Source organism: Salvelinus sp. IW2-2015, linkage group LG6.1 (genome assembly GCF_002910315.2).
Source record: "Salvelinus sp. IW2-2015 linkage group LG6.1, ASM291031v2, whole genome shotgun sequence".
NCBI classification, from domain to species: Eukaryota; Metazoa; Chordata; class Actinopteri; order Salmoniformes; family Salmonidae; genus Salvelinus; species Salvelinus sp. IW2-2015.
Window position 1 is genome coordinate 24,793,052 of NC_036845.1, and position 22,922 is coordinate 24,815,973.

A 22,922-nucleotide genomic window follows, 5' to 3' on the forward strand; every position below is an offset into this window, starting at 1 on the left:
ACCCCCTACCAGCAAGAACCCACACATTTAGCAGGAGCTATTTCTCCTCTCTGTTCGACCTGTCAATCACACTCCATTCTCTTCCACCGCTCATGCAGGCGGCAGGCAGGGAGGAGGAGGAAGCGCTTCCGAGCCAATTAATTATTGTTGTGAATTTCCCAAACCCTGGAGATGGTATCAGCTGCAAATTTTCCTTCACCACAATTACAACGACTGCTGCGAACTATTCACATTTGCGAGGGTGCCGATTTAAATTATCAGAGACATTAGTCGTTTGTGTCTCTAAGTGGGTTTTGATTTCCACTGAAGACACAGGCACAGGGGTGACGTGAGGAGGAAACTGGAATTAAACAACAACAGTGCACACAGGCTGGCTGTTAAAAGCCCCAGTGCCCTTGGTGGAGACAGATAAAGCAGTCAAGACTCTGAATAGCTCCTCTAGGCTTTATACACTTCAGCTGGAGAAGACACATTGCTGTAGTTCCACTGTTCAGGATTCAATAACACACGCAGTATGTTTGGGATTGCCATTGGAGCATTGTGTGTGTGCGTGTGTGTGTGTGTGTGTGTGTGTGTGTGTGTGTGTGTGTGTGTGTGTGTGTGTGTGTGTGTGTGTGTGTGTGTGTGTGTGTGTGTGTGTGTGTGTGTGTGTGTGTGTGTGTGTGTGTGTGTGTGTGTGTGTGTGTGTGTGTGTGTGTGTGTGTGTGTGTGTGTGTGTGTGTGTGTGTGTGTGTGTGTGTGTGTGTGTGCACGCGTATGTAACTTCTTGTGAACCCATGTCTCATGCTTTTGTTATTTTGTCATGTTGCGGATGGAGAAAAGGGAGTTCCTAAACCTGCGGTATCCTAAACCATAGCCCAGTCTGATTTATGATTTATAGAACCCACTGGTTTTCTGCAGTTAACCAAGTAACCACTGGGCTTTCAAGCTCCTAGCCAGGAAAAACATCTTACATTATTGTTATATATTTTATAATTCACTGATCCTCAAAAAGAGCATGTCTATCTCAGGGGGGCTTTTTTGATCCAGCCCATTGGTAAATTAGTGGTGGCGCAATGTTTCTATAAGGCTGCAGTGCAGGTCCCTCTGGGTCTCCATGCACTAGTCCAGGTCACAGTTCTCCCTCTTCCCATGATTATCATGTTGAACAACAGATAGTGTTTAGAAGACTAGCTCTTGAACTTGGAAACAAATTCGCAAATTACCCGCAGAAATTGGATATTACAACCTCCACTGGCGTAATGGTCAGTGACTGCCGTATAAATCAAAACATAATTATGGCGGGGCCCCCGACTTCCTCATTTGCATAAGTGCTCATAAGATGGGGGAATATTATGTTGTACCGAAATGAAATAAATAAACAAAACTAAAAGTGATGAAGCAGCCGGCACACAAATACCTCCCTGGCAAATAACAGTGAATTCATCAAACAGATGTTATTGGCCCAGCCACTGTGTTGGTGGCCATTTTATGAGGCTTTAAAAAAGAAGAAAGACCTACTGCTGATGGATTTCGCACAGAGAGCTTCGGGGAGGATGGTGGATGATGTCACAGTTCACACACACGGTGGTGCTGCTGTGTGCCTGTTTTCTGTATCCACCCGTCCCTCACCCCCATCACCCCCTCACTCCCTAGCCCCAAACCACCAGTGGATCCCACTGCCCCCACAGAAATGTCAGCCAAGACATATGCTGTTGGACAGTTCATGTGACCAAACAAGGGAGTCACCCATGGCGAAATAGGGAAAGCTTGAATGGATTCCTTGGGAAAGGTAACCCTGCAATTGTGTCTTACTTGTTCGCCATTTTTTTTCTTTGACTGACATAATCAGAATGTGACACTTATTGTCCTTGACAAAAGATAATTTTGTGACCAAAGACAATGATGCTGTGAATGATGATGTGTGATATGGTGTCAGTATAGCCACCTGTATAGAACAACCACAATGGCAGGCTAGTGTTACTCACAGTATTTTATTTTGTTTAACCTTTATTTAACTAGGCAAGTCAGTTAAGAACACATTCTTATTTACAATGACGGCCTAGGAACAGCGTGTTAACTGCCTTGTTCAGGGGCAGAATGACAGATTTTTACCTTGTCAGCTCGGGGGATTCAATCTAGCAACGCTCAAATCACTAGGCTACCTGCTGCCCCTACACACTGAAGTGTTTAGATGACTGCCATGCTTTAACTAAATACAAGGATGTCACACATTAGAAATAAGGCTAATGTTTCAGCTAGCCATATTCTATTGCAATTATATGGTTCAATAGCGGTGATTATAGTTCTTTTTCAATCTCCCTCTCTGAAGTTTTGGTTTGCTGGCTCCCTCATCATATCCTGCCTGGGCATAATGGGCCAGTCTGGTGGAAAAAGGATGATAAATGGAGCTGGCAGGGGCTCATAGATTTATTAAATTTCTATCAAACCCTGTAACAAAAAATCTGCTTTGGTTAGGAACGGGCTTAGATTTTTTAATCAAAATTCATGAGTCCCCGATTCGTGGTTGAACAGGCCCGAGGAAGACTTGAATCGAAGACTGATTAAAGAAAATAAAAGGCTTATTTGAAGTAATTTTTCAATGACGCCTTTTAATTGGATGTTAAATCAAATTCTTATCTGCTTTCCCGCAGATAGCGTTCTATATGGTCGTAGCATGGGTGTCACTTCCACTGTAACCGATACTCGGAATAACAAGGACTTCACACTTCCTCACTCGGCGAAGGATGGAAGGCAGCGTGAGTGGCTGCTGCGTGCGTTCCGAGGCTGCATGGGCCGGCTGATTAAAAATGCAAACGAAGGGGGTTGGATTTGTTTATTTCTGCTTCTCAAGCTGTTTGAGAAATCCTTTAGGAGGGGAGACAGACAATGTTGTTGGGGGAAGGGTGTTGGACGGTTGTTGGGGGGGGGGGGGGGGCTCATTCTGTGATGTGAGGAGTGGACTATGTCCTAGTAGTGGATATATGGATGCCAGCCACTAGTAATGAGACTGGTCCTTTTGATTACTTATTCCAGTTTACTGTAGATACACATACATCCACAGCCTACACACTCATCTCAGAGATATTGTACACAACTTCAGTGCATAAATGCTAGCTACACAAGGGCAAGGGAAAGCGTCCTCGCTGGGTATAAAGTACGTCTTAGCTGCTTGCAGGTCATTTTAATTGATGCGGTTGGTGTTGAGGGGAAATTAGATTTGCAACAGTAATGATATTTAACTACAATGCCCTCTGTGGTAGAGTAGTGTCTTCTAAATGGGGATTCCGTGGAAAGCAGAACAGGGCATGTTCCAGACTCAGTTGTTCTCTAGTCAGGCCTCGGAGGAAATAGAGGAGATGGTTCATCAGCCAGAGATGTAATGCCATTGTGTTTTATAGCAGCGAAGTGACACTGCGTCACAATGACCTAAGAACATAGTGTAGTCTCTGAGCGTTTCTGTCATCTTCTCCATAAAAATGCAGCACCTCGTCACTTTGAACCACTGCCGCTCTTAATGGGGAAAAAGTGATGTCTTTGTCTGTCCTGCAGTTCAAGGGTTGATTCTTACATTCAGGATGTCCACTTGTTCTGTCTGGACTCCTCAAAAGTGTACCTCTTTGTGTGTGTGTGTGTGTGTGCATGCACACACGTGAGTGAATTTACATTTCAGTCATTTAGTAAACACACTTATCCGGATCCCAGGATTGTATGGTTGTAAGGGTGTATCTGTTTTTGTGTGTATGCTGCCTATGTCAACAAGAGAATGTATCTCTCTAGATGAGCGTTTGTTTGTCAGTGATTGTGTGTGACTAGCAGACTTCAGATGCAGGTATTTACGCCACACAATGCCTCAGGGGGATCCTGGTATACATTAGTTAGTGCTGTAGCTACAGGCCTCTGGGCTATCTGTCAACGCAGGAGAGATTTGGGTTAGAGCCAGGCTCCTGTCACGTCCTACTGGTGTGCCCTGATTCAGTCGACAGGCACACTGGCATGCTCTTACAGAGGTCCTCTATAACGATTACCATAGAGCACAGAACAGGACCCATATACAACAATTCCTATTTTCCAACTACAACTCACCCAAGAGTAAAACATATTGGAAGTGGATATATGGGTCTCCAGCCACATCCATTCAACATTTACACTAGGTTCAATAGCTCAGTACTGTCATGGTTGAATGAGTTTCTACCTGATCCTGGCTGACCTCAGGTGAGACTTAGGGGTCTGTGGGATTGTCTTAGTTTATCATGTTTTTGTATCTAAAAGAGTTCAAGTCCATGATAGTGGCCTGATTTGAATTTCATTGAGTTTATTGTTCCACTGAAACAGCATGTCCTCACCGGCTGAATCCCATACATATCATCATGTTGTTCAAGGCTGCTCTATTCATTAGCTTGTCTGCTGTATCTCTTAAGTGGGTGTTGAATTTTTATTTTGGTTGTGGTGCCACCACGCACAGACAGGTGCACGCAAACACACTCACGTGCGTGGATAGACACACACACACGCAGAGCACTCGCATAAGCACACACACACAAAGCTCTCAAAGGGCACTACTATGGAGATCAATCCAGCATTGTAATTATTCACAGAAACAAAGCCAAAATGGGCAGTCAAAAAAAGAAGAAAAAACTATGAGAAATCATTAGTGTGTGCAAGTTAAATTAATAACTGAAGGACAAAAACAAGTCAAAGGTCAAGCACTGAATGATTCCTGAGGGCCCATATTTCTGCATGTGATTTACTGCTGGCTGGCTGACATTGTTTTGTGTTGGTGTGGAGTGAGTGTGTGTGTGCGTGCGTGTGTGTGTTTGCATTCCAGTGATACAGCAGCCACTGGCTCCCTGGCTCATTACATTTTCGTTGACTGTGAGAATGCAGAGAATGCAGAGCTTATCTGTGCCCTCCATCCATGTGGCTGGCTACCACGCTGCTCATGCTCCTGTTGTTGGAGAGTTCCTGATGAAATGTTTGTTCCCCTCTAATCTAGCACATTATTGCCTTTCAAACGGGCCTGTCTGGGGCAGAGAGGGGCTGGCTGAGTTGACTGGGCTGTGCTCAGGGCCTGGACTGGGGCAGAGAGGGGCTGGCTGAGTTGACTGGGCTACGCTCAGGGCCTGGACTGGGGCAGAGAGGCTGCTGAGTACTAGAGGAGGTTCAAGAGGTCATGGAGTGGTGTGGTTAGAGGGTTGATGGGGGGGAGGAGAGGGGAAGACAACATTTAAAAGATTGGTAAGAGATTATAAAGTAGTATAAAGAGGTTGGAGGTACAGTTGGTTAGATGCACAGTTGGAGAGCATTAATGAAAGGTAGAGGACTGGAATGTAGGTAAAGTAGAGAATGTAATTTACAGTTATTCACCTGTCATTATGTTGTCCTCTCCACTGTGGGACCAGTGGGAGCAGTCAACCATTGGGTGAGCCCGGGAGCCTCATTTGAATACATGGTTAGTCAGTGATGTGGAGCAGTGTGGTGTGCGTGTCACAGTGGCCCTCCCTCTCTCACTATGCCTCTCCACTAGATGAAAATTAATTGAAGTCAGGAGCCATCAGTAATGTGGGCTTGACAGCCGACAAATCAGCGGACACAAATGCCCTCTGAAACAAGTGCACACGATACCCCATGTGGTCTCAGTGTTCAAAGTCCCTCAATGCTGTTTATAAACTGGGCTGCGAAGATTGTGTGTGTGTGTGTGTGTGTGGTGTGTGTGTGTTGTGTGTGTGTGTGTGTGTGTGTGTGTGTGTGTGTGTGTGTGTGTGTGTGTGTGTGTGTGTGTGTGTGTGTGTGTGTGTGTGTGTGTGTGTGTGTGTGTGTGTGTGTGTGTGTGTGTGTGTGTGTGTGTGTGTGCATGTGTGTGTGCTTGTGTGTTTGTGTCTGCATGTATGGAAGAAATAACAGCAGTAGGCAGTAAATCACAGTTTGGTGAGGGCCATATTTCTATAATCTGGTCTCTAGTTAGTGGTATTTGGAACAATCATCATGTTTGAAGCTCTCTCCTCCCCGTTTGGCTATCCCTTTGCCAAAGTTCTGTTTTCTCCCCTAGTTTATGTAATGCTCTATTTGGCTCATAAAGTGAAGCTGCAATCTATAACCTGTAACTATGACTGGACAACTCACAACCACAGCTCTGCACAGTTAATTTGTCTAGGTATCTGAGTAGCAAGGCAAGAACAATACAACTCCTCATGTGTGTCAAAAATGACAGTGAATATCTCAGTGTGTGTGTCAGTGTTTTCTGCTCATTTGTGTCTATCCTCATTCATATATTTTATATCTCACTGGCTTGCTTTCATCAGCCTGGTTTCCTCTCCCCAGAGGACTCTCTAAGAACACAACAAAGCACCATTTATTTACCTGCACCCAGGTAGCTACACACTGTAATCAAAACTTTAGCAGCTTCACGCCTTTAAAAACAAACCGTGAAATGAAATGGAAAATATATGGAAACAAAGGCTGTGTGTTAAAGTCTAATGACAGCTAAATGTGATTGTTATATAGTTCGATTGATATTAGCTACAGTAGTCTTTTGTAACTGCCTGTGATTGCCATATCATCCCGATAGCGATGGAACTTAAGCTTGTTTTAACTATGCATCGTTCCTATAACATCCGAGTCATTTAGCAGAGATTCTTATGCAAAAAGTTGGACCCTTTCCGAAATGGACCTAGGGCTTTCCTATTCAGACCCGATATGCATAAATAAATGTTTTAAATATAGAGACCAGTCCCGAACGGACCCGAGGACAACTAAACCCGTTCTGTAAAGACCTGGTCGGATCCAGACCTGGTCCGATCCGAGTGAGTGAAGCATCAGAAAATTATTATTGTAAGCTACTTTATTAACCAGAGCTGATAAGAGGGAGAGTGGTGCCGCTCTAGCACGCGGGAGAGGGGCCGTACTGTGAGCAAGTGACATGGGGAGTAGGGAGGGAGAGATGAGAGACAGCAACCAACCAAGCCAACTGGCGCTATAGTAGACTAATAGCTGCCATAGCTAGGTTATTTATCATCAAATATGATTATGTAGTACCTGGCCTGGCTACATAATCATATTTGATGACTACATGGCTACATCAAACCGGGATAAGCTAGTTAAGCTAGCTAACCATAGCTAGCTAGGTTAATTAGGCTGCAGTGCATGTTTTGCATCCTACACTTACAAATAACAACAACTTCATTCAGAATATTAAGTAGCAGCTTACCTGTTGGCTCATGATCGTTGTAGACTATCCTTCTCCTTTAACTTTTAATTCTGTCATTTTAATTCCATCTTCCATTGATTAGATATCTCTTAACTTTTACCACCCACGGAGGCTCTTCGACTGTAGCCTATTGACACTTGTATTACTTATGATTGGCCAACAACAAGCTACACGCATCCTGCTCCACATTTCTCTCTCGACTGCAGCTGTACAGGCCCTTCTGGACAATTCTGTTAAAATTACACATTCCCAAAACTCGTGACAATCATATCAGATCCGACCCAAACCCGTGAAATTATTTAGAATTCTGGATCTGAACCCGCTCAGGTTTTCGGGTTTTCGGGTACAGGTGGATCTGTGAAGACCTCTAATCTGAAGAATTCAGTAAATAAAAAGTGTTTTCAAGTGCAACTTTTGAAACAATAGTTTAGGGCAACCGCTCAGAGATTTGGAGAATTATTTTTGAAACGCTGCTCAGCCACACTTGCACTCTTTATTTTTTATTTAACCTTTATTTAACTAGGCAAGTCAGTTAAGAACAAATTCTTATTTACAATGACGGCCTACATCGGCCAAACCCAGACGACGCTGGGCCAATTGGGCGCCACCCTATGGGACTCCCAATCACGGCCGGTTGTGATACAGCCTGGATACACTCTACTGAAACATAGCTTTTATGTTATAACACTGAAGGGGCTTATAGTGAACATAGTTCATATTATACCTACAATACTCAATTTAGTCATCCTCCTACCAATCCCTGCTTTTTTTTTTCTCAAACATTGACCTCTACCCTGAGAGCAGACCCACATCATTTGCATATGCAGTCTGCTCCAGAATGATCCCCTAAATCATTATATCTATGGAGAACCGGAGTGCCCCTTCTACATTATCCATCATCCTTCCCTCTTTACCCATCTCTCTCTCTCTCTCTCTCTCTCTCTCTCTCTCTCTCTCTCTCTCTCTCTCTCTCTCTCTCTCTCTCTCCTCATAATGATGAAACGCAGATGGAGACTTGCATACTGTGCATAAATAGCATATTTAATTGGTCTGCAGCGCGGCCTAAATCAAATTACTCTTGGACTGACAGGAACACTTACGTTAACATCGTTCCCTAGCAGAGCCCAAGCCAAAATTTTAATTAGTAACAGATAATTAGGATAAGAGAGGGAACTTAGGCTGACGTCGGCGCTGCGTAATTGGAATGCATGTAAAACATACTGCTGCTGCTCATTAGTGGTAGCCTATAGCTCTGCCCACTTTATGACCTCACTCACACTCTCCACAGTAGCAGTGTGGAAACATACAGCATCACTCGTTTGAGATTGCTAAGAGTAAAGATCCCTAGGTAATTTACCACTTTGAATCGCTCTGGCCATAGCCAATCCTTCTGTGATTTAAGCTTGTGCTTTAAGCACTGAAAGTTAGTAAAATTGAGTTTTACTTTTGGCGTAGTGTTTTTGAGACTATTTCCGTTCTATGTGGGAGATGAGAAGATCTAAGCGTCTGGCCCCTGAGGGCCTCGGTTCAGCAGCTGGTGTATTTACTCCATCAGCTAATTGCTGTGGAGGGAGCTTTTACACCTACAGTGGTACGACGCCCCTCTCTCAGATGCTGGCCCCTCCTGACAACACGTCACTTAGCGTTCCACAATAAAGGTCAGCTTTTTGAGATGATGGACTGGAATTCTCCCAGGGTAACCATTATAATTCCCCTCATTTGCCCCCTCTCTTCCTCAACGATCCCCAGTCTTCCTACTGTATCATTTGTTAATGCTGGCAGAGCTCATTACTTTACCCTTTGAGGAGAGGAGTGGTGCTCGGTGCCTCAGCCTGGCTGTAGCTCCAGGCACTTGGGGTATCATGCTGAATGATTAGCAAGCCAAGATTAATAGTGAATTAAAGTACCTGGAGATTACACATCTCCCTTCCTGCAGCCTGGCTGCCTGGCAGGGAAGCCAGGCTGGGTCCTCTGCTTTATGCCTGGGTGGTCATATGGGGGAGGTTTCCCCTGCAGGACCAGCTAGCGTTCCCCCTGCCTGTAGTCACGCTTCCACTAGCATCTGAGGGATGTTGTGCTTTGCATGGTAATTAGGTCCCTTTGTTCCATCTGTTTGGTGGTGTAAGCGCTGGGGGGCGGCTGAGGCAGAGGCAGGCAAGGCTGCACGCTGAGCCCCAGGGATTGTGCATTCTGTGGGGGTGGCAGGAGCGCAGGCTGGGCCTCTACCTCCATGCCCAGCCCTAGGGCGCTCTACTTCTTACTATAGGATAGGTGCATCTTATTTGTTTGGGTGTTTGGATGTTTGGGTGTTTGAATGCGTCTGTGAAGTGACTCTGTCTGTCCATCTGTCCATCCGTATGTCTGTCTGTTTGTTTTTGTGAGTCTGTATGTCTACCTGCCAGTTTGCCACAGTGTTGTTTGGCCTCATGGCCGGCATCACGCTAAGCAGAGGTGGCAGGGGCTGTGCAGCGCCTGACAGGGGAGTCTCCTCCCCTCCACTCATCCCAGCTGGGTGTCTCCCTGTGTTAGTGTCCATGCCCCAGCAGACCCACACCCCCAGCACGCCCACACAGAGGGCGCTGTCCCATGGGGCAGAGGGCAGAGCAGCAAGCCTGGGAAGAAAAGAGAGGGAGAAAAAAAGTCCTCTATGAGCTCTAAGAGGTGCCTCAATACCTTCCAGAACTATCTTTCTGAGGGCGGTCTGTAGCATAAAGCTAAAGCTAAGCTGCCTGTTGCTGTGTTCAGGTACAGTAAAACATCTGATGATGAGTACACAAACGTGTTAAATGCTTCAGAGGGGCCCTGGCTGTTCTGAAACGCGTGAGAGGTGTGTGTGCGTGGGGGAGGGGTATCCGTGAGAGATGAGCCCGGCTGTGCCTTCACAAAAGCCATTGAAAATGAAGTGTGGAAATCAGATTAAACGTGAAAGCCAGCTCCTACAATAAAACAATATGGAAAACAGTGGCAAGCAGAGGATGTGGAATAGAAGGGAGAACCGAATCAGTCAGGAGCTCAATGAATTCAATGAAGTACCTGATTATAACGATCCTTCAGAAAGAAAAAAAATTGGCGTATGCCCTGAGGAATGGAAGTAGGCCTGCGGAATTGCTGGAACCGAGCATGTTAGTGAGCCACTATGCAACTGAACAATCTATCGGTTTCCCTTATAATTGTGGTATTGCTGGGAAATGTCAGTGAGAAATGAAAGGGGTATGCAGGGTGGAAATTAGAATGTCCATTTAGAATGAACTGGCTGCATTTGATTGAGGTTTAGGTCATCTTTAATTTAAAATACAGAGGTATCAGTACGGTTGTTGATTTAATCATGTTACTATTTTGAAAAAATATTTATTGTCCCATTACTGTGTGTGACATGGCATAAATGGGAATTAGGAAGTGAAACTGTTTTTTCTCTCTGTTGATCTGACAGTTCAAAGAGCTCCTTACTGACTGACAACTTCATTGGGACAACTTGTTCCATTTTCATGCAAAACATCAGTGCCTCTGTTGTACTTGTTCCTCTGTGTGTCTGTTAGTGTCTGATCCCATCTCTGTGAGATAGTTCTGCTGGGTAAAGGGTCACTCAGATACAGTAACTACTCTCTCATGAGAGTTAGCCCTCTATTGTTAGGTTCAGCCTTGGGCGGGGGGGTTTCAATCTCAAATGCCCTAAGGACTTCTTAAGCGCCGTGTTGGATCACTGCCGTAACTGCCCAATAGCTATATATATACAGTTGAAGTCGGAAGTTTACATACACCTTAGCCAAATACATTTAAACTCAGTTTTTCACAATTCCTGACATTTAATCCAAGTAAAAATTCCATGTCTTATGCCAGTTAGGATCACCACTTTATTTTAAGAATGTGAAATGTCAGAATAATAGTAGAGAGAATGATTTATTTCAGCTTTTATTTCTTTCATCACATTCCAAGTGGGTCAGAAGTTTACATGCACTCAATTAGTATTTGGTAGCATTGCCTTTAAATTGTTTAACTTGGGTCAAACATTTCGGGTAGCCTTCCACAAGCTTCCCACAATAAGTTGGGTGAATTTTGGCCCATTCCTCCTGACAGAGCTGGTGTAACTGAGTCAGGTTTGTAGGCCTCCTTGCTCGCACACGCTTTTTCAGTTCTGCCCACAAATTTTCTATAGGATTGAGGTCAGGGCTTTGTGATGGCCACTCCAACACCTTGACTTTGTTGTCCTTAAGCCATTTTGCCACAACTTTGAAAGTATGCTTGGGGTCATTGTCCATTTGGAAGACCCATTTACGACCAAGATTTAACTTCCTGACTGATGTCTTGAGATGTTGCTTCAATATATCCACATAATTTTCCTACCTCATGATGCCATCTATTTTGTGAAGTGCACCAGTCCCTCCGGCAGCAAAGCACCCCCACAACATGATGCTGCCACCCCCGTGCTTCACAGTTGGGATGGTGTTATTCGGCTTGCAAGCCTCCCCCTTTTTCATTGTTAATAAAGATGTTGACTCAAATTGACTAATATCTCGCTTGGGTTTTGTGTGTATACCAGGATCCCCCTGAGGCATGGGCCGACTGCACTATATGCCTGTCTATCTGTGTGTCCTTTTTTCTGTCATCAATCATGTTTTTCCCGTTGTTTATTCATCCGTCCACCGTCAGAAGGATAGACAGCTAGAAAGCCCTCTGTGAGCTTCTGCTTATCGTCTCATGTTCAAATCTACCTATTTGTTCCTGGAGCTGCTCTTCCACTTTTTAAGCACAATTCGAGTGGTTGCTGAGAGCATCAGAGCCTTGTGCAACTTTGATACTGTGTTTTTAAAAATGAGGCTAATACATCTTATCTGTTGTTGATGCACAGACGCTTTTCTCAACAGCTATTTCAAAGAAAACGTATTTCTGCCCCAGTAATTGCCTCTGCAATATTCCCTGGATCTGCACATCATTCAAAGCAATTGGTCTTATTTTTCCTTGAAAGCATTCTGCAGTTTGCAGAACGAGGTGACTGACAAAAAAATGTTCTATCCTTTCTTCCCTTTTTTTCCATTTACCCGTGTCTTGCCAAAAAAATAACTTGGAGAGAGATTAATGACACTTCCAGTGATCTCCGTGTGAGAAAAACACCAAGCATGTTAAATTCATCACTGTGAAGATACAATTAACTGCTTTAGTGTGATTAAAACGTGTGAGTTGTAACCGGTTGTAACACTGAGCTGCTCAATATTCAGTAGTGGATTTTCTGTGTTTTTCGATCCCTCATGATTTCTCCCGCATACACTTTACAGTCCATACACTGTCCACACAAATGATTTTTAACATGGAACTGTAGAGAATTACATCTGAAGAGCGTATCTCATTTTTATTTTACATTGCCCATGGAACCACGCTATTCTGGAACACGGGGATCTTGCAAAGCTTTTATTCACATGGTGAAATTGCCTATCGCAGAGAAATCATTTGTAAGTCCATTCAATCTGACTGGAACGGCAGGTACACAGAGAACCCTGCCTGAGTTGGGAAATAAGATCTCAGCTGGATAATTCTGTTCCAGCCATTTTGCAAAATAACTTTGGGGATATTGAGAAATTAACGCGCTTTAATGCGTCTGTAAACACACTCCTCAACCCATTGGAAATGCATTGTCTGTTCAATCACATTTGTCAAATGCTATCTGAAATGTCACAATTTATGGCAACCAGCCGGCTGCACTGCCTCTGACGCTCTGTGTTTTACCTCACCTGACTTCCATTAGCTCCAGCGTCATAACCATGACAATAACTTCAATCTCTGCAATATGAACCCAGATATCTGTCACATCTGACTTGATCCCGACAAGCCCAAACCTCTCAGAGTGGGTCTAAACTGTTTGTCACTGAACTGGGATTCCTCTTTATATCTTTGACATTTGGTTCTCATTCCCGAGGCAGAGGAACAAGGCAGACATAGAGCACCTCCGAGAGTCACGCCTGGAATCTAAATGGGGTTCACCACAGGTGACGGTGATATGGACGGTGTGGCTGGAATAAGTTGTGCCCCTGTACTTCTGTACCATGGAGTGATATTAGACAGAGCCAGGACAATGGTAGAGAACCCATCTGATTAGAGTCACTTGGTTGGTTTCTATGGGAACAGGATATTATGTGCTGTTGGTTGAGCTAACAGGAAGTTTATGTCTGTCTGTGAGGCTTGTTTACAAAGCTCCTACAGACTCCAATGCCCCTTGTGGGATCTGGGATGAATAAGGATGGCTCCAGACACCCTCCGCTGTGGACTGGCACTGTATAGCATGGCTCATTCATAAACACACAGACACAAACAGTCAAACACTAATATCTCCGGAGAGGAATACCGGTGAAGTATAGATATAGTTTTACTAATTCACTTTTTGATGTAATAGTTAAACAACGCGTTCTACCATTTTGTGTGTTATAATTGCTTTCTGTCATGGTTTCAGTTCTGTTGATACTCAGAATTCAATAGGAGCTGGTACTTTGCAAAGATGCATATTCATTAAATCACAATCATTTACAACTACAAAATCTTACTGAGTATATTTGATCTTTATTTATCTCCTCATTGCCACTGAGGCTTTGCATGTAGTTTAGCAGCTTTGCAGCATAGATCACACCATTGTGTCAAACAGAGTCAGAGGATGGTAGTGTAGAAGGAGGATGGAGGAACATGACAGGTCAGCCATGGCATAAGGAGCGTCTTGGGGATGCTACTGTGTGTAGCTACCCAGCTCCCTGTAGCCTGAGGTGGATAAAGCCCAGCTCTGCTCCCTCCATCACTCCTCACCCCACGCCTCCTCCCTACCCAAATCCCCTAACCCTCTCTTCGGACTCACTGACCTTTCCAGTGCCAAGATGCCCCCAGTCATGCACGGGGTGGGCTGATGCCACTACCAGAGCAGAGGTAAAGCAGAGCAGAGGAGACTGTGTGAGGGCCAGCCAGTCATCCAGGGTCCCATGTGGCTCTGTGGGTGGCATTTGTATGTTAGCCTACACACACACACCACACACCACAACACCAACACACACCACACACACACACACACACACACACACACACACACACACACACACACACACACACACACACACACACACACACACACAACATTACTGGAGATTCACTGCTATGGTCAGATTTGCTATGAACTGGCCATATCCAGTATAATCCTCACTCTCTCTATCAGTTTGTGATGAGGTATTAGGTTATACTTAGATTCCGTAATTATCTGTTGAGCTGCAATTAGCATGTTTGCCAACATGATCTATATACTGTATAGAGCCAGGTGGCATATTGAACTGGAATATTTTATCAGTTCAGCTTGTCTTTGGCAATGACTGCATGGTGACCTCATGGCATTACCATGGCTTGTCATTTGTTCCACTTGTAATACTGACATTATTGCAATTACTGCGAGTACATCAGGCATCTTCGTTCTGTATGCAATGAAAAGATGAGGTATTGATTTCTGAAATAAAAATAAAACACAATCCTGGCCCATTCCAGGCCTAGGATTTATCTGACCCAGTCTGGGGCAGTGCTGGTCTGCTCCAAGTCTGCTGTGTGTCTGGGTTGAGGGGGTGAGCTGTTGGCTGGCTGGTACTGTGTGATTACCTGTAGACCCTTTGTGAGCCATTAAGAGGGATGTCATCCCCTAGCAGTCATCTCTCTGACTGAGAATAGATAGGCCTATTTGTCCTCTCTGTCTGTGAATAATAAATACCACTCAATATGGATATGTGTTTTCTATGTCTGCGGATGAAAATATCAAATATTCTGGGGGTTTTCTTTATTTTATCTGTTATTCTTTGTTGAGATGGACTTCAGTTCACCCTTTACATCAGAAGCGCTCTCAGAACCTTTTGGCTACTTTGAAACTATCTTTTGTTGTCTTTTCTTCCTCTCCCTAACAAGTATTTTTCTTCTGTGTGTGTGTGTGTGTGTGTGTGCAGGTCAGCCTGTCCAGTGACTCCAGCTGTGTGGAGGAGATTCTACGGGTAAGTGAGATTCACTTCCTTTCTCTGGCCTCCGTTAATTACACCTGGTTACGCCTCAGCTACTGTTTGCACACAAAGCCACTTTTCCATCCAGGGACTGGGGCTCCCAGGCAGGGAGAAAAGAGAAAAGCCTCTGTGATCTTACTATAATGGGCCCTTGTATTCCAATACAAATCTGATAAAAATCATCAAGGGTGAATGCAGCCAGGCAAATTTAGATCCTTGGTGTGTGTAAAGCGCTTTGACCTTCTTGCACGCAGAGACACAGTCTTTTGTTTAGAAATCAATTCTGTGCTTAATAGCCTGTACAGAATTTGAATRTAACGTGCGCTGGGACCATATGAACTGAAAAAGGAATTGCCTTTTTAGATGCAAACATATTGGCTGCCTTTTCGGTGAACTTTGACCTTTGTAGCAGGTGCTGATTGGCTCCAGAGTGACATACAGGTCACAGAGTGACAGACCAGAGTGAATAGAGATGCTGGTTGGGCTTTAGTGCAGGGGGCGGTCATTAGTGGTGCGCGGGTCAGCTGTATGTCCACCCGCACCCACCCGCGATTGCAATTACCCATCCGCAACCACCCGACTATATGTGATAAAGTTAAAAACTGAGGCCCACACCCGAACTCTAAACCGCTAATATAGAAAATGTGCTGTAGGCTACAGAACAATTTTTTAACAGGGAATGCAGGATTATTTTTGCCTGATTTTACAAATGTTTCTGCTTGTAATTAGATGCATGGGGCTTCTCTTCTGTCATTATACGTTGCTAAATAAACCCTTGCTCACCAGAATAATGTCATAAATTGATAGAATGAATGCTTCAGTCTTATTGACTTTGGTAAAGTTCTCTCTGTCATCTCTGCTTCTTTCACGGAGCAAATATGTTTAGAGGAGGAAAATGCAAGAACCCCCCAAAAAACTAGAAAGATTTTCTGTTCAAAATTCCCAAATAACATCAGTTTGACCGGTTGTAAGGAAATAGAAGGTTGTGAAAACGACCCAACATGTTTCTGATAAGATTTCAGTTGGGCTTGTATGCATATTTTATGTGGTTGAAATTCGAACAGATTTTATGATGCTGAGAAAGATAGCACCTCTACAGACGGAATACTGTATAACTGCACATTCGCATTCTCTCAAGACGCTGGAAGAAAGAAATCATATTTCTCCACTCTAGTTCCTGAGTCAAAATTGAACATAATTGTACTGCAAGTAATGCTTAATCCTGCAGGAGTTAATATTAAGGCTATTTGAGAGGTTATAGACCTACAGTCAGTGTCCAGATTTCAGTTTACATTTAACCCATCTGAACAGTAAGCTACAGCTCCCTTGACATGCCATAGGCCTGTTTGAAGTCCCCGTCTTGGGACTGTCGAATTTGTATAGTTCCAACACAATCATCACACATAACATAGCCAGCACTGCTATCATCTTTCCCAAACGTTACTTTTCTGGCCCTCCCTCTTAATTTCGCAGCTTTTTGAGTTAAGCTCTGACATTGTCTTTTTTGCCAATGTAAACTTTTTCTACCCAGTTCCCAAAAGCATTTGGCGATTGGCTTGTAGAGTATTTGGCCCGCGTACAGTTAGGCCCTAAAGCTTAGGCTTACACACTAATGCCAGATAAAAATAATGAAGGAAAATCTCAATGGAGCCTATAGCTAGAGATTCCACAAGAATGATACATTTATATAAATAAAAGGTATTCTTTTCTCTTTATTCAACCACCCCGCCACCCATCCACCCACCCTTCAACCACCCACCCACACAATATTGAATTACCCTAAACCCACCCACCCGTGGATATATCTGTGGGGACTGCAGGTTATGAGTCAACCCGCACTAGCGGTTATGACAGTGAGTCAGGGACGCTCATTGATACCCTTGTATGGCTAAGGGGGATGCAGTGTGTTTGGTACTAGCCCAGCCACTGCATTACCGTGACGACTGACCTCCAGTCATGAACCCCTGCAGCCTCTCCACTGCCTCAGGCAACGGCAGTACAGTAGACATCACGGTAACCAGTGGAGGACTACGCACTTCCACCAACCGAACGACCGAACGGCTGAGTTATGTGGACCTGTCAAACATGGGAACCCTCTGGGAGGGTGATGATGTCAAATAATAGTTGCCGGGCAACTGGCAGTATGGCCATCAGGTGGAGTGAGTCATGATGGTGGGGCCTAGCGAGGCGAAGCTGAGTTTGTAAGAGAGAGAGCCACGCTGCCATGTGGCGTCAATGCCACACTGCTGGCTACAGTAGGGAGGGAGAAAGACATGGAGAGAGGAGTGATTCACAGCMGTGACTCAGGAGTCACTCAGACTCACAGGAGAGGAGCAGAGCAGCCTGGGAGATTCTAATACCGCCGCAGCCTTTTCAAATCCTCACACTGTGAACTGCTGCCACTTTAGCAAGCCTCTCTAAGTTCACTTACTCATCACTCACTGGCTGGAACGTCAAAAGACAGGATTTCAGCTGAGACATTTTTTGAAAGATCAGAATGTCTAAGACGTGAGGTGCCTATGAATGACACTCTTCATACTTGGAAAATGAGCTAATGGAACAAATAGAGATACCAAGCTCCAATCCTCTGCTATTGACAAGCACCCAGATCATGTGGACCACTTAAAAAGTCCCTGATCTCTTAAGTGCATATCTTAAAGGGATAATATTCTCTTTGCTCATACAGTATCTAACCGGGATTTTCAAAGTTTATTCTCTTGGGTGGCGTCAGGTGAAGCACCGATAGATCAGAAACGGTTGATTCATCCCCCTCAGATACAGATGATTACATTTCTCAACGAGAGGAACATTTATGACGTACACAGGCAAACATTTTTGTATCTATTTCAGTTATCCAATATTTTGACCTCGAATTGAATAGGATTAGAAAGGCAAATGTCAAGTTTACAAACATAATGTAATTATTACATTGTAATTAATTTTTTATTATAATTATACAACTTATGTAATGTACATATCATTCAATATACAGCATTTATTCACTACATTCATAAGGATAGCATTGCATGGTTATTTCCAATAGAAGGGCTCCAGACCTGCTCTTCCATGTATTATGCTTGATGTATGAGTTTTTTTTAAATCTACAACAAAAGCCAGAGGGATGGGTGCATTCATTAAAAAGCACATGAGGTGGCCATTGTTGTATCCACACTGTGGATGGCTTATTTAGACAGCATGTCAGGCGAACATGCTGGCAACACACACACACACACACACACACACACACACACACACACACACACACACACACACACACACACACACACACACACACACACACACACACACACACACACACACACACACACACACACACACACACACACACACACACACACACACACACACACACACCAGGCCCAGCATGAATAATGACAGGTACTTCTCCCTGCGTGACACAGTCTGCCACTATGTATCGGCTGCTGCCCGCCTGCTCTCTCTGTCTCTCTCTCTCTCTCTGTCTTTCTCTTTCTAACTCTCTCCTCTCTCTCTCACTCACTCTTTTTCTTCCCTCTCTATCTCCTCTCTCGCTCTCTCTCTCTCTTCTCTCTCTTCTCAGACAGAACATAACAAGGGGGAGTGGAAGCCTGTTCTGGGTGGGCCTCTCAGCCCTATTGCCTTTCAAACCTCTGTTGTGACAGCCTGTGTGACTTTCTGTGACCAATGGCAATGGATCAGATTATTCAATGGCCTGGAGTTTGTACACAAAGCTCTGATCAACTGAGGATGTCAATATCCMATGATAATTTTTCCACCTCAACTGTGGGCACTTGTGAGAGATTGCCAAAACAGTATAGCCCCATAGTGATTTATCTCTGTGGGGAAGTAAAGTATATTTTTTTGCAATAGTATTAATGATTTAACAGCCAATCATTTTCCTGAAAGAAATGTGACAAACATTTCAAATATTTAGCACATGAAAATATTATCAAAGACTCCAGGTAAACAGATGGTGTATGCTTAGAAAAATGATCTAAACTGATTAGAAAGTGAGCTTTTGGTTCCCTCGCCTATCTGCACTGTGCACGTGGTGTGTGCTTGTGCATGCGTGCTTGTGTGCATCTGTGTGGTATATTATAAATAGCAGGCATGTGTTCTCCTTCACCGTTGCTGATGAACAGGAAAGCTGCAGATTCATCAAAACCTGCGGTAACTTTCCACCCTGATAGCACAATGCACGGCCATCTGAAAGGTAATACTTCATATACAACATTATCGCCGAGGTGGCAGGATCATATTCCTAGCACCTCATCTGTCTACCTCCACCCTCCGACCCCCCCTGCTCTCCACCCGCTCTCCTCTCGGCACCCCGGGAGGTGACCCGGCTGATGTCACTCGCTCCATAGAGAGAGAGGAGGAGGAGGCCAAGCCAACGTTTAGAAGGAAATGAACTCTATAAACCAGAGGCATTATAAACAACAGACCTCAATAAATGACCTGATCCACAAACTTGGCTCTCTACACACACAGACTTTCATTTCCTCATCTTATTGAGATGTAGTTAAAACATGTCATGAACTCAACAGGGTCACTGTGTTACTCTGGGGAATTTGGGATGGAGTGATAGAGGGATAGAGAGATGAGTGATATAAATGAAAAGGATTAGATAGAGAGATGTTGTCCATATGCATCTTTATCTCTGTGGCTGACAGTTCAACAGTAGATCATGCKCCTGTGTGATGGGTCTGTCTGAGTGCATTAATAGGAGAAGTTGATCTGTTAAACCACATGACATGAGAGACAAGTGCATACGATACTGTGGGCTACACCACAGACTGTATAACACCACAGGACAATAAGAGTAACCCAGACCCAGATTGGGATTGGACATATAKTGGCAAGAAAAAGTATGCAAACCCTTTGAAAATACCTGGATTTCTGCATAAATTGGTTATAAAATTTGATCTGATCTTCATCTAGGTCACAACAATAGACAAACACCGTCTGCTTAAACTGATAACACACAAACAATTATATGTATATGTCTTTATTGAACACACTGTGTAAACATTCACAGTGCAGGGTGGGAAAAGTATGTGAACCCTTGGATTTAATAACTGGTTGACCCTCCTTTGGCAGCAATAACCTCAACCAAACGTTTTCTGTAGTTGCGGATCTGACCTGCACAACGGTCAGGAGGAATTTTGGACCATTCCTCTTTACAAAACTGTTTCAGTTCAGCAATATTCTTGGGACGTCTGGTGTGAACTGCTCTCTTCAAGTCATGCCACAGCATCTCAATCGGGTTGAGGTCAGGACTCTGACTGGGCCACGCCAGAAGGCGTATTTTCTTCTGTTGAAGCCGTTCTGTTGTTGCCATTCTGTTGTTGCTTTACTTCTGTGTTTTGGGTCGTTGTCCTATTGCATCATCCAACTTCTGTTGAGCTTCAATTGGCGAACAGATAGCCTAACTTTCTCCTGCAAAATGTCTTGATRAACTTGGGAGTTAATTTTTCTGCCGATGATAGCAAGCTGTCTAAGACCTGAGACAGCAAAGCAGCCCCAAACCATGATGCTCCCTCCACCACACCTTATAGTTGGGATGAGGTTTTGATGTTGGTGTGCTGTGCCTTTTTTTCTCCACACATAGTGTTGTGTGTTCCTTCCAAACAACTCCAGTGTAGTTTCATCTGTCCACAGAATATTTTGCGAGTAGGGCTGTGTAACATACAGGTGCACTTTTGCAAACTTCAGAAGTGCAGCAATGTTTTTTTTGGACCGCAGTGGCTTCTTCCGTGATGTCCTCCCCATGAACACCATTCTTGTTTAGTGTTTTACGTATCGTAGACTCATCAACAGAGATGTTAGCATGTTCCAGAGATTTCTGTAAGTCTTTAGCTGACACTATAGGATTATTCTTAACCTCATTGAGCATTCTGCACTGTGCTCTTGCAGTCATATTTGCAGGATGGCCACTCCGAGGGAGAGTAGCAACCGTGCTGAACCTTCTCCATCTGTCTTGCCGTGAACTGATGAACATCAAGGCTTTCAGAGATACTTTTGTAACCCTTTCCAGCTTTATGCAAGTCAACAATTCTTAATGTTAGGTCTTCTGAGATCTCTTTTGTTCGAGGCATGGTTCACGTCAGGCAGTGCTTCTTGTGAATAGCAAACTCAAATTTTGTGAGTGTTTTTTTATCGGGCAAGGCAGCTCTAACCAACATCTCTAATCTTATCTCGTTGATATGACTCCAGGTTAGCTGACTCCTGACTCCAATTAGCTTTTGGAGAAGTCATTAGCCTAGGGGTTCACATACTTTTTCCAACCTACAATGTTTAAATGATGTATTCAATATAAACAACAAAAATACAATAATTAGTGTGTTATTAGTTTAAGCATACTATTTTTGTCTATTGTTGTGACTTAGATGAAGATCAGATTAAATTTGATGACCAATTTATGCAGAAATCCAGGTAATTCCAAAGGGTTCACATACATTTTCTTGCCTCTGTACCTCCAATATTTAAAGAAAGACAAAACAATCCATCCCTAGACCAAAGCGTTTTAGAAGATGGTCGGCTTAGACTATTATTCCAGTGTGTATTTATTTAAACACACATAGGTTTTAACCAATGGTCTGTCCTGTTGTCACAAGGGTGAGAGACTAAACAGTTGGTGACCCTTGCTCTGCTGTATTTCGATAGCCCTGTTTGGTTTGGGAGCCATGCTCGGCTGCTTTTAATACATTTAATTTGCAACTCAAAGCCTTGCGAGGGATCAGCCAAGCTCCCCACTGCCCTAACTGCATCTCACACAAATTAATGGATCATGTGTGTCTCCCAGACGGCAGTAATATCGGTGTTGTTGGGGGGAAAATAAGGTTAACTTAGTGAAATTTCTAAGTATGTGAGATTGTAATATTATTAGCCAAGAATGTTGTTGTTTACTTCCAGACATGGATAGTGGGTTTGATAACTGCTACTCTGACAAACGTGTTCAACCACACAGTGAAAACCAATTGCTTATGTTGTCTTGATCTTCGTAGGGATATCCAAGTACACAGTTTTAATTTGATACTCTAGATCATAATATTTAATTGACACATTGTGCAACTCTGAAATGTGAGTATCTATATTCGGGATAAAGTTCAGTCTGACAGATAAAGACAGAGGTGTTTATTTTCATTTGACCCTCCCAAGTTCAAAACAGACCCAAATCAGATTGTGCAATCATGTTAATTTAAGTGTTGTGTGAGACAGAGTGTATGGACTGTATTTAATAAATTAGGAGAAAGCTCAACTGATGTGTGTGTGTGTGTGTGTGTGTGTGTGTGTGGACAGTGTGTGTGTGTGTGTGTTGTGTGTGTGTGGTGTGTGTGTGTGTGTGTGTGTGTGTGGTGTGTGTGTGTGTGTGTGTGTGTGTGTGTGTGTGTGTGTGTGTGTGTGTGTGTGTGTGTGGTGTGTGTGTCAAGCTGTGATCTTGGGCATACTCACTCATATACTCACTGAAAGATGACACCCTCTGCAAGCTCACAACCTATCTCTCTCTGCTTCTATCACACACACACAATAGTGTAGTGGAGAGTATACGCAGGTACAGTGGGGAAAAAAATATTTAGTCAGCCACCAATTGTGCAAGTTCTCCCACTTAAAAAGATGAGAGAGGCCTGTAATTTTCATCATAGTACACTTCAACTATGACAGACAAAATGAGAAAAAAAAAACAGAAAATCACATTGTAGGATTTTTATGAATTTATTTGCAAATTATGGTGG

General features: G+C 43.8%; 1 protein-coding gene across 1 annotated transcript in view; it reads left to right on the forward strand.

Annotated features, from left to right (window-relative positions):
* The window catches only part of aff2 (AF4/FMR2 family, member 2), a 178,974-nt gene that overhangs the window by 62,666 nt on the left and 93,386 nt on the right, over window positions 1-22,922 (forward strand). Inside the window, exon 4 of the mRNA XM_070444094.1 lies at window positions 15,136-15,180. Within this exon, the coding sequence (XP_070300195.1) occupies window positions 15,136-15,180 (45 nt within the window). The remainder of the gene's footprint in view (window positions 1-15,135; window positions 15,181-22,922) is intronic.